Raw genomic sequence first — 13,230 nt, 5'->3', positions numbered from 1 at the left:
GGCTTTCGGTATGTTCCCTTTACTGTTTCAATTTCAATCCATATAGTTAATTGTGATTTTCTCAAAGTTGGACCGCCAAAGATCCGTTGCCCGTGTTCCTTTTATGATGAACACTTACATAAAGAAATGATAATCCATATTCATTTCCTTCTGTTTCTTTATGATTATGTGTATCCAAACGAACCCTGGGTGACAAGACTATTAGATAAATGGTTTGGATCATTGAACAAGTGGCCCTCATTGTATTATTGAAAAATATGACTATTCATAGTATAACTACTTATCTTTGTGTTCCATTGTTTTGATACCAACACTCCTCTCCTCGTTGGTTGTTGGCTGGCTGCTGCTTGTTCATTCCCATAAAGATATATCAATCGCCAATTAGAGAAGTTTAAATACCTTATCTTATAAATTTAAATTGCTTTATAGTTATTAAGTATCCAACGTGTTGGGATGTTTCTATTCCCATAAAGCTACACCAATGACTTATTAGTGAAGTTTAAATATCTTATCTTATAAATTTAAAATTCTCTATAGGCATTTAATATTTATATTATGGGTTTTGGGTTAGGTAGGGTTTAAAGAAAAAAAAACATGAAACCTGATCCGGCTTTTGTAGGTGTACTGAGACTTCTTAAATATATCTTGAATAGGATGGTGAATTATTTTCTAATATATTGATAAAATTATTTTCATTGGGCTAATCATGTTTGTGATGTGAAAAAATATTTTATTTCTTAAATTTATACCCTTGATGATATAAACCAAGATATTTTTGGTGTGAAAATTTGTCGTTTTCTTAAATTTATAGCCTTGATGATATAAAATCCCAACCCGACCCGAACCAACCCAAAAAACTATCTTGGGTAAGGTTGGGCCTGACCCAACCCGGGATAATTTATCGGGTAGGGTAGCGATGGGTCCTAGAAAACCCGACCCGCCCAACCCGAGTTGCAGCCCTATAAATACAACTCGAATTTATCTTCTAGCAATATCGTATTAGAATTCATAAAGCACTGCGTGACGATATCAAACGAAGGGACAAATTTTGCGAGCGTATATCCGATACAGCCAAAATTTCAGCTGCCCTTTTCGCCCAAAAAACCCCAAACTTGTATGAATCTGAAAACTCTATATTATCTCGTGGTCCTGAACTAAAATCACCTATAGATTCTCTTCAATTCATACCAGTCTACAACACTTGAATTTCTACAGACACTGAAACTAGGGTTTTCTTGTTTTAGGAGGACTTATTAGAAAGAAACTCACGTGATTAGAGCCTGGTCAAGGTAATATGAATAGCAGTTCAATAATTTCTTATTTTGTTTTTAATTTTGCACTTTTTTTAACGATATTTTGCAATTAAATTTGCGGTGGATTTGGCAGGTGAAGATTTTAATCATGCCTGACGTACAGGCTCTTGTTAATGAGTTTATCATCAAACTCAAGAGACGGTGATATTCTCTCACCTTTTGTTTCTCCTTATTGCAATAATGTATAGATGTTTATATTTATTCTAGTGTTTGTAATGTTTCCATGTATTGAATTGTGGGTGAATAGTTTGGGTGTCAACCAATTACTTCTAAACCGAAACCAAAACTCGAAATTCCCGAAACGTACCAAAATTTTGGAAATTTTGGCGAAATTTAAGATAAAATATTAATTTTTTATTCCTTTACAGAATCTCAGCCGAAATTACCGAAATCTTGGCCCAAAAAACGACATTTCGAGCGCCCGTTACGGAATTTTGCCTAAAATTTCGGTTTCGGATGGGACCTAAATTAACTCCGAAACTGAGATTTAAAACCTTGGCTAGAGTTGGTGTTATTTAATCATTTATACTTCAGCCAATGTTTTAAATTTCGGTTTTGGTTTCAGTTTTAGACTTCATAGAATTCGAAATATTTTGGTTTTGGTGAAAATTTTGGCCAAAATCTTTGTAAAATTCGGTGGAAATATTTCGGTTCCTCTAAATTTTGGTGGAACTCTTGTAAATTTCAGTGAAAATTTCTGATTTTATCTGAAATCTGTTTCGGCTTCAACCGAAACCGACACGTTTCGGCTGAAATTTTAAACCATGACTTCAACACTCCCCTCACATGTGGCCCCTCCTTTTGGGTTGGCCGTATACATAGCACATGTGGCCCCTCTTTTGGGTTGGCCGTACACGTGTATTTTTTTATTTTTTATTTTTAAATATCAAGGAGTTGTTGGGCTTTGAACCCAGTACATGCCGTACTTGATACCATGTGAAACAACCAATTACTCCAACAGCTTAAGCTTAAGCTGTTAGAATTGGTGTTATTTAATCAGGGGCGGAGGAAGATATAGCATGAGGGGGCCCATGGCCCCCCCACCCCAATTGTAAATTCCTGGCTCCGCCCCTTTATTTAATCATTTATACTTCAGCACCCCCCTCACGCGTGACCCCTCTTTTTGGGTTGGCCTTACACGTGGCACATGTGGCCCCTCTTTTGGGTTGGCCGTACAACTGGATTTTTTTAAATATCAAGGAGTAGTTGGGTTATGAACCCAGGACCTATTGTGAAGCAATAGCTTTGATCCCATGTGAAACAACCGATTACTCTAAAAGCTTAAGCTGTTAGGCCCTGTTCGTTTGAGATTATGACAACTGATGGTGAGCCCCCAAACCGATTATTGAACTCAAATTACATTAATTTCTGGTCCAACAATGAGTTTGGGGCCACACCATCTGTTATCATAATATCAAACGAACAGGGCCTTAGAGTCGGTGTTGTTTAATCATTTATACTACTTCAACATGGTTGGTATTTCTTGGTTAGTGATGGATCATATTTGGCTTCCTTTTCATCTGTTTGGGTGGCAGTAAGGTTGAAGGATCACATGCAACCGCTAGATACACTGCCGATTTGCTTCGATCGGTGATTTCTCAGCACAGAGTGCCACATGCCAACCAGGCTACATCCCTTCTTGAGGCGGTCAAATCAGTCGGAGAGCTGCTAATTGCTGCAAATCCTGTGGGTATATTTCCTAACTCATTTCGCTCGACCGTCTCTTCAAGAAAAATGTTCATGCTTGGTTGTTGGATAGTGGCATTGATTATGCAATTGTGTTGATCAAAGTGGTCATTTTATTGTTAACATGGCAATTGTATTCATGCGACTTCACGCAGTTTTCTTAAACTTACTTCCATGTAGAATAAGCCTTTCTTAAATTAGTGAAATATCGGAAAACCGATTATGTTAGACTAGGCCTGTGGACATTGAGACATAAATATGACAACTAATCTTTGTATCCCCTTGGCAGTGAGTGAGTTGGCCTCTATATTTACCCCTGAGTGTAGATACAGGTAGGAAGACTGGATGTATTGCATGAACCTGAAGTATTATTTATTGAGGTCTCAAGTCTATAAAGATACTTCTCACCCATTTTTACCGAGTGGATACATGAGTGAGCCCCCTTCTATCTTTATTGTCCTCAAGGAGTGAGGTGAAAAGACTTTGATTACTTGGAAAAATATGAAGGCATCTCTCTGTTACTTGAATCCGTCCTTCCTCTCAACAAATTTTGAAACCCTACACCTCGACCCCTCAAACCACTAGAGTATGTTAGAGTTTGGTTTCTTACTTGAATCTCTAATAGCCATTGATACAGAATCCTAACTTTACCTTGATGATCCATTATCATAATGTCTATGCTTGCTAAGCTAGGTTGTAGATGGAGAACCCATCGAGATTATGTGGCGTCCACTCAGCAGACCATTCCGCATCTCTATTGCCTTCTTTTGATTACACTCTTATCATGAAGATTTTGTTTTGAACAAATGAAATAAATTAAGAAAATAGAGAGCTACAAAGAACACATTAAGAAGAGGACACATAAAAAGAGAAAAAGAGAAAATAAAAATAAAAAGAACAATTGACCGAAAACTTGAAGGCTGAAACCGCAAGACCAAAAAGAAAAAGTGAGGCCTGAAACCGCCCCAAAACTATAATCCAAGCTACATAATAGGCATTTCGCCGTATGTTTTTAGTCGGTACAACCGGCCCCAAAGTTAGCCAGTTTTTTCTGCCTTAATGTTTCCTTCATTGAGATTATTGGAGAAAGAAACATCCTAGAGACTCGTGCCAAGCACTCTGATTTTTCTAAATAGTCTTGAGAATCTCCATGGGGGAAAGAATATTCTTTAAGCAATGGAACCATGAAAAGAGAGTCTCCCGCAATCCATGCTCTAGAACAAAAGATAGTTCAGTGGCTTTTAATATCGAATCAAGCAGCTTTATTCTCTGCATCTATATGCACAACTTACCTTATTATTACTGTCTTAGATGGTTCCCCCAAACCACCTTTTCTATCAGTGAGATATTCTATAGTAGCCTTGCTACTTCTGTCAAATCAAGCTCGAGACATCCTTCAGCGGGAGCTTGCCAGACATCCTATTGTTTGCTAGGAAAGTAAGAGGAACACCCATTGTTCCAATTAAAGGTTAGCTTGTTTAGAGATGTTTTGAAAAAGCTTGTCTTTTTATGTTCATTTTGAGTCCAACAATTATTTTATTAATATTTTCCAACAATTTTGCCCGAGCCTCCTAAAATTCTAAAATTTCTTTCATTCCATATGATTAAGAGGCCAGAGGGGAATATAATGCTCCGAATGTCTTGTGTTGTTGAAAGGGTGACACTGCTACTTTGAGAAGTCGTAAATGCAGGAGAAATTTAGAAAATTGCACTCAAAGTTGAAATATTTTAAAAAGTTGTCATATTTGGGAAATCTAATAGCAATGGGCAAAATCCTTAGATGGGCTCCACTTCATACTAGGTGAATTGCTGACTATAGAATTGTGAATGACAGTATGACAGCGTCTCTAGACAGTGTAATTTTTATTTTTGCTCAAGGATCTATGGATTTGTATAAAAAGGCAGGAGTCCATAGCCAGAGTAGATTCCCCACATCATGTATCTTGCCAAAATAAAATACTGGAACCATATAGGAGTAATTACAGTATAATGGCCTCTCTAGCCAATGTAATCTTTTTTGAAACTGCTATTTTTTTAAAATTTTTGCTCAAGGATTTATGGTTTTTGGAAAAAAGCAGGGATAGTCCATAGCCAGAGTAGAATCCCCACATTGTTTATCTTGCTGAAATAAAATACTGGAACCATTTCCGATATTGAATATAATGTGGTCTATGGAAGCCATTAAAAAATGTGTTTTATGAAATCCTTGAATATAGGTTTCCGTGGTTTTTAAATAGTAGAGCCCGTCTAATTCATCTTCTAGATGGAGAATACATCCTCATACTTGATATTTAGCATCGATGATTCTGCCAGCCCACCATTCATCAGGCTTAGAGAAGAGTCTCCACCACCAGGTGGCCAAAGTGCTGAGTTTTGGATTCTCATACATTTGACTCCCAACCCTCCTCCTTTCACTTAGAAAGGCAGACTTATGCCTAAAGGAGGGATCACTCCATAGAATTTTTTTCTCCAATACTGATGAATGTTTTCTCTTCCAATTCGATGGAAATTGTTTTCACATTACCACTCATGAGGCATTACTTTTCTAAACTCTTTCACACGTGCCACGTATTTTTGCCATCTTATCCCTAATTATATTGTTATTCTATTACTTCATTTAATTGACCAAACTACTTCCATGAAGGAAGTCTCCAATCCACAAGATAACCTCTATTGAAAGTGTTCCGCTAGACCATGCCACCAAGAAAAGCATGAGCATTGAAGGAATCACTCATACCAATCCGAATGTATGTCCATATCCTCCAAGCAAACTTTAGAATGGTCAATATTAGGTTTGCAGTTTGGTGAGACTCTCTTGTGCTATTTGGCTAATTGTTATAGTGAACACACATGCACATATAACATTCAAAACAATGAGATATCATTCTTTTCCTTCAGTATTTGAATTGTCTGTATGTTTTTAATGTTTATGTTTATATGGATGTACTTTTATGTATATTGTTTTTTTTTTATATCACGGTTCTAAATGTCGGCCGAAGCCGACACAAAACGATTGACATGTTTTTGTTTCCATCCCCAACTCAACTCAACTCAACTAAGCCTTTGTCCCAAACTAGTTGGGGTTGGCTAATGAATCCTTTGTTTCCATCCCCACTGAAACAAAATCCTTTGGTCGACATGTATAGATTTTGGTCATGCGACACTTCCACTTTAGTATGTAAATTATAGAAGTTCGGTAGAAACTTCGACCAAAGTGCATTTGTTTTTGAATGGTAACTTTAACCAAAGTGCATAGAAAAGCTTGGTTTTCACATTTTTCCTTTGTTTGTTCTTATTTTATGTTTTTTTCTTGTTTCTTCCGTTATTGTGCAAATATCAATTGCACATTAAAAAAAAATCAACTAATTGCTGCTATTTGTTGCAATTGCACATTAATTAATGCATGAAGGTTTATGGTTTTGAAAATTAGAAAACATTTATTTTCGAATAATAACTTCTTGTTTTATTATATGTGACTTCTTGCCCAATCTACCGATTGACGGCGCCATTTTTTTCATTTTGAATACTTATTATATTTATTAATTTTTGTTAGAAAATTCTCTTCTTTTGAATGGCTTGTTGGAAAATTCTTACAAATAGGTAAAACTGCATTATAAAAAAAATGTTTCATATATGCATGTTAACTTCTAATTTTTTTATTTGAGTTTTTCTCTCCCAGTCTATGATTAGAGATTAGCGGAGTTGAATTTTTTATTTTAAAAACTCATTTATTTTATTTATTTTGTTGGAAAATCTTTTAAATTTCTATCATTATATTGTATTTCTTCGTTGTATTGTACTTATGAAATTAATGCATGAAGTGAGTTTTTTCCTACATTTTGTGTTTATTGTTTCCTACATTTTGTGTTTATCGGAAGCATACTTTCTACATTTTTAGTTCAGAATGGACCTTGATGTTCCGGACATGAGCAAAAACAAATCTCATGAGGTGTTTTATCTTCTTAAACCATTATGGATGGTTGTCTTGCTTACGTGATGGTTTCTAAGTTTGTATTTATACTCATTCTAGCATTTCTTAAAGTTTCATCGTAAATTTCCATCATCTGCATGCATTTCCATAAGCTTTCCTGATTTTATAGGACATTCATTGAAATCTATATCTGATACCGACATGCTTCCATTTCTGTGGCGGCTGAGATGCATATTGAAACTGACATTTAAAACCCTTCTTTTATGTTGTATTATTAATTGAGGGGTGATCAAATACTTGAATATTTATTGGCATGGGAGCCTCAATTAGCTGGGTGTCATGGGACTGCAATGTTTGACATTGAGACACATTTTTGCAGTTTAAGTAAAATGGGTTGTTGGTACTTGATATTCTATGACAATGTTTCATTTGGGTGGGTTTCAGAGCTTGCTGTTGGAAACATTGTGAGGCGTGTTTTGCATATCATTAGGGAGGAGGACCTTTCTTTGGCAACCACGAGCATTGGGGGATTGAGTTTATCTGATGGTAGTGATGACGAGGATGACGTGGAACGAGATGATCGCTCAATGCTTTCAGCTGCAGCTGTTGCCGCTGCTTCTAGAAGCACTTTGCGTGCACCATCTTTGCATACCCTCCTTGAGGATATACCCGACGCAACAGGTCTTCATGGTACTTCTTCTTCCGGGGGTGATTCCGAAGGAAAAAGCAAGTGTAAGTTGTCGTTACTCCTTGTTGACTAATATTCAAGTAAGATAAAAATTACTCATTAATTGTAATTTCAAAAAATCATTTCAACATCCAGATTTGGTTGGTGGCTCAATGGAGTTAAAATTGAATTTCATACTCTATCTAAATGGATTGCTTTTTGGAAGTTGGTTCCTTCAAGTGTTGAATTGCAACCTTTATGAGCACCTGAGGGTAACTTGATTGGTTATGTGACTAACAAGATAATGGTTAAAAGAAATCATTGTATTACCTGTGGTATCATTGAGTGTGTGGCAATTTATACGCTTAACAGACTTTGATGTTTGCATGATAAACTTTCCTTTTTACAGCAGCTGATAAAAATCCAAAAAGCCGGAAGCTAAAGCATGATGTTATCGAGGCCATCAATGAATTGATTGAAGACATTGACACTTGCCACGAACAGATTGCCGAACAAGCTGTGGAGCATATTCATCAAAAGTAGCCTTCCTTTATACTTCATAAATAAGCTTTAGATGGGACACTTTAAATTGACTGTTAGCATTCAAATGCATCTTTGGCAATATTCTCTTACAACATGGATTAGCATAATGAATCTTTGGAAAATTGTATATGTTATTCTCAAGTTGACTTGGTTTTGTTTTGGGTGCAAGTTTAAGATCTACGTATGTGCAAATCAATGGTGCACACAATGCCATACAAAAAACATCTATGTTCATACATGCAATATGATATCTGTCTACTTTTTGATATTTCCTCATATTATTATTCTTTAAAGGAGTCTTATGTTACTTCGATATGATTGAGTTTCAAGTATATTATGGCTCTAAAAGTTTTTATTATGGAACATAAGATCGGGTTATGAGGTGTTGGGCCAGAGTAACCTATATATGGAAGAAGAGTTTTACAGATTAATGCTGGCTTATGGCTAAATTAAATATAAATATGCAATTATGAACAAACCAATATATTATATGTTCTGATTTTTTTTTTATAAAACACAAAATTAAAATTTAGAAGGTTCAAACTATCATCAACAAATGTATAAATAGTCATTTGTCTGCCATCAAAGCTGTGATTGCAACTGGTTCTTTGGGTTTGTACGGCAAGATTCTGCCTTAAGCTGGGGTTCTGTGGATAGTGGTTGAGTTTATTCAAATTTTGGGGCTGAACTTCCTTATGAGAGGGTGGTTCGGCCTTTCGGGCAACGGGGCTGATGGCTGAGATTTTGATTGCAAGGTTTTTGTTGTTCAAGCCCCTGATTTTGATTGAGAGCCTTTGGGTGATGCAGATGGTGGCTGAGATACTGTGCATGATGGAGAGGGTAGCTGATATGTTGTTGGGGATTGGGATGGAAATTAAGAGGCTGTTTGAACCATTGTTTCAGGAAACACATGGAGATGGTGGGAAACACGGGGGAACAAAAACAATTCGGATTTAAAACCGCGTCTAACACACGGGAAACATTTCGAAAACGTTCCGGAAACATGGGGGAAATGATGGTGAAATGTGGGAGAGACCCGATTCTTGTAGTTTTGAAACGCATTTCCAAGTAGCAGAAACACCTTTTATTTTTCTTGGAAATGCATTTCTCAATTTCTTTTACTAATTTTTATTTCTTGGAAAGTGGTTTCTCTTGTATAAAGTTTCTCTTTTCCTCTCCTAAGTCATAATAACCCTAATCCCTTTCTTGCACACGACTCCACATGCCTCTCTTTCTCGCACTCCTATCTTTCTCTCATGACTTACTCAGCCGACCGGTGAGCTGAAGAACAAAAGAAGGTGGAGATGATCGACCAAGTCTCTCTCTCTCTCTCAACGAAAGCAACTTGCAGTGGATCATCTCTCTCTCCCACCCAAGGTTACCTGGAACGCGGTTCGTTCCTGTACGCGGTACGGGAACGGGTACGGGGTACAATGGTAGTTCGGTACGCGGTACGATGAGGGTATATATATATATATATATATAATTTCATATATTTTTACAAGAATGTCATTCCATAGTACACACTACACACATTTAATGCACGAAATATAAAAACCTCATGTATGTCATACATATTTTTTCAAAAAGAAAGTTCTCGTTGAGTATCCTTCCATAGTCCATACTACATCCATTTAATAAAAAAATAAAAAAACCTCATGTATGCCCTACATATTTTTTTTCAAAATAAAGCTCTAGTTCCAATTCAACCCAAAATATATAAAATTTGTAGCTCTCTCCATCTCTCTTCTAGTCTATATGCATCTCTCTCTCTTTCTCTCCCGCGGGTCGTCACGGTTCGTCATTTTTGGCGATCCGGGTCGTTAGTGAACCACGTTTCGGATCGTGCGACCCCGGATCGCGGATCAGAGGGCGGATGGTGAATCCGGTAACTATGCTCCCACCATTAAGCTGGGGTTGGTTTGTGAAGGAAAAGAAGAAAAAGGAGGGTGGGTACTTTGCATCACTTGGAAACACCCTTCATATCATCATCACTATTAAACATGCCCGTCATCCCCTCATCCATCCGACCATTTCATTGTTTCTTCCTTTCTTTTTTACAGGGAGCCTTTCTTGTCTATTATGTATTTATATCTTTCCCACCATACATACTAAATAGGACAACTTAATTACCAGTCAAAAGACGACAAAATTGCAAGCTGTAGCAGTTTAGCTTTTCTTGCTGGAACCCTAAACCAAGCTACGAAAATCTAACAGTGTAGCTTATCTGCACGTCTTTCTTTCTTAGGTGCCTTTTTTTCTTCTTTGGCCCTAACGAATTTGGGACTGGCCAAAACTAATTTGTTACTATAACATTTCATATGCATTTCCCTTAGGTTTCAGGTGCGTTTCACTCACATTTCCCAAGATGTTTCCCAATGCGTTTCACATGCGCTTTTCTATCGTTTTCAGTTTCTCGTTTCCTATTTATTGTTTTAACGCATTTCATGTTTCACGTTTCGCTTCCTGACCTGGCAACTATGGTTCAAACAGCTCCTCTTTCCATCCATGGTGCGGACAAAGCCTCAAGGATGGTGATCAGCCCTTGTCGTGAGAAAGCCGCTAAAACAATGCATGCAGCCAAGGCAGTGAGAGGTCATTGATGGATTGCAGAGACTTTCGGGTGGCGAGAATGAGGCCTTGGTAGGCGGAGGGACGGTGGCAACGAGAAAATGATGCAATGGCCGGCCTTTGTAAATTTAATTCTGAAATCAAGGTATTATGGTCATTCAATCAACCATTTATAGAAAAAGAAAAAATAATAGGACCATGTACCCGCTCGTCTGGTGGCCTCAAAAGGAAACCTAGGCGCGTGGTACCCCATCATAAGGTGTTCAGAATTTGCATTAGGAATCTAGTCTTTTTTTTTATTGATGCTAGTCTTTGTTGCATAAAACCCTTATGTCTGCCTTAACCACAAGTGAGGTTGCTGTGTAATTGTTAAGGTTAGGTTAGTTATCCACTCGTTTGTCTAAAGTCACCAATGGAACATAATCGGTAGGAACATAGGGTAAAATAGTAAAATCCCTTAGTAAAATAAGAAGAGAGAAAAAAGGGGTAGTTATACGTCATGCTATTCCTAAAAGTAAAAGGGAAAAATGTAAAAGTTCAAATACTTTTATTCAAAAGAGAAAAAGAAAGCCCACGACGAAGGGAAAAGAAATCCCTAAATTTAAGGGAACAAGATAACTCTCGCGAAAAGGGAAATAAGTCACTCATGTTTCAAAATGGGAGCTTACGTAACTCGCCACAAAAGAGGAAGTGATCTTGGAATCCTAGATAAGTGATGAGGTGGCACCTAAAACGGTTCTAAAAAGAGAAAGTGGAGATCGTAAAATTAAAGATAAGGGATGAGTTGGCAGTAACCAACTAGTTTAATCTATATAAATAGAAGAAATGTCCCTTTGAGAAACGATCGGATCGGGATCCAATCCGAGGGAGAAAAGCTACGAAAAGGAAAGATTCTTTGGAAAAGGATCTTGATCGGATCTTTGCGAAAGAAAAGAGATGTGAAGAAAAGAAGAAGGCGAGGAAAGAAAGGTGACAAGAGATTACTGGCTAATTCATTTTTTTCTCTTTGCAGGCTTCTCCCAAAAGGTTCTAGAAAGGAGACCAAGAATAAGACCTTTCTCTCTTGGGAGAAAGAGGAAAATCCCTTTAGAGAATCTTTCTCTAAGGATCTCTTTTTAGAGACTCCCTAAAGGGAGAAGACCTTTCTCTTCAGGGAGAAAGATGATAAAGACGGCGGTTTTCCCCAAAAGATAAAGATGGCGGTTCCCCCAGAAGAAAGAAGACCTTTCTCATTCGGGAGAAAGAAGAAAATCCCTTTAGAATATCTTTCTAGAAACTCTCTAAAGGTCCATTTAGGATCTCTTCTTAGAGACTCCCTAAAGGGAGAGGACATTTCTTTTCCGGGAGAAAGATGATAAAGACGGCGGTTTCCCCCAAGAGATAGAGACGGCGGTTCCCCTTGAAGAAAGAAGACATTTCTCCTTAGGGAGAAAGAAGAAAATCCCTTTAGAATCTCTTTCCCGAAACTCTCTAAAGGTCCTTTTAGGATCTCTTCTTAGAGACTCCCTAAAGGGAGAAGACCTTTCTTTTCAAGCAGAAAGATGATAAAGATGGCGGCTTCTCCCCAAAAGATAAAGACGGCGGTTCCCCCAAAAGAAAGAAGACCTTTCTCCTTCGGGAGAAAGAAGAAAATCCCTTTAGAATCTCTTTCCAGAGACACTCTAAAGGTCTTTTATGATCTCTTCCCAGAGACTCCCTAAAGGGAGAAGACCTTTCAACTCCAGGAGAAGGATGATAAAGATGACAGCTCCCCAAAGGAAAGATGAAGAAAGTTTGGGGAATTGAAGAAAGTTACTAGGACAAAGAAATTCCACTAGAAAGGATCTGTTAATAAAAAAAAAAAGATCTTTCTAGTGTATAATTAACAAAAGTTGTATTTAGTAGGGAACTTTTTGATGGATAATCGGAGGTATTTTCTTCTTCAAGAAATGTAATTAACGGCCAATAGAGCCGGAAGTGTACGATCCCAACCAAAATTAATAAAACCTCTTCTGGCAAGATCGAAACTTTTCGTTCACACAAAAAATATATTAAAAAATATGAGAAAAATCCAAAAAAATAAAAAATCAATAGAAAAAGATGAAAAACTAATAAATAGTCCAAAATATGTGTCACAAAAGGCATATTCATTACTTAAACACATAAAGTCTTGCACAAGTCCAACTGATAGTCCGATACATAGAAAAACATAAAAAAAAAGAGATACATGAAAGTGAAACATAGACAATAGCTAGTAGCAACAACTCTCAGTCATTATAACCCGGATGATCATACTCAATGTCTTCGTCGTCTCCGCCGTCATCACCACCTGGACCACCAGTAGGGACATCTTCTTCAAGAGGCATGAGAAAGTCGTCGTCCCCGACCCCAACCACAGCAGTAGGTGCTTTAAGATTTTCCCACCCAATGTCTTCCGGCGTGAATATGACATCTTCTTCTTCTGCAACCCAATCCATCATGACATCCAGATGGTCTATGCTCAAAGGGTCACTAGTGGTAGATGATTTCCTCAACAAGTC

General features: G+C 37.4%; 1 protein-coding gene across 3 annotated transcripts in view; it reads left to right on the top strand.

The window, feature by feature from the left end:
- Positions 1-988: 988 nt before the first annotated feature.
- Positions 989-13,230, top strand: part of LOC143852712 (uncharacterized) — a 78,421-nt gene continuing 66,179 nt past the window's right edge. The window contains exons 1-6 of one of the 3 annotated variants that reach the window (XM_077362272.1): positions 993-1,114; positions 1,245-1,289; positions 1,387-1,454; positions 2,849-3,003; positions 7,375-7,662; positions 8,007-8,136. In XM_077362272.1, the coding sequence (XP_077218387.1) occupies positions 1,402-1,454; positions 2,849-3,003; positions 7,375-7,662; positions 8,007-8,136 (626 nt within the window). In that variant the 5' untranslated portion in view covers positions 993-1,114; positions 1,245-1,289; positions 1,387-1,401. Of the gene's footprint in view, positions 1,290-1,386; positions 1,455-2,848; positions 3,004-7,374; positions 7,663-8,006; positions 8,137-13,230 lie in introns of all 3 variants that reach the window. The other 2 variants (XM_077362273.1, XM_077362271.1) reach the window with 2 other exon arrangements.

The sequence above is a fragment of the Tasmannia lanceolata genome, unplaced genomic scaffold, assembly GCF_043159265.1.
Source record: "Tasmannia lanceolata isolate RefF3 unplaced genomic scaffold, GAP_Taslan_0.1 ptg000019l, whole genome shotgun sequence".
In the NCBI taxonomy this organism is placed as follows: Eukaryota; Viridiplantae; Streptophyta; class Magnoliopsida; order Canellales; family Winteraceae; genus Tasmannia; species Tasmannia lanceolata.
This window is presented reverse-complemented; position numbering and strand designations above follow the sequence as displayed.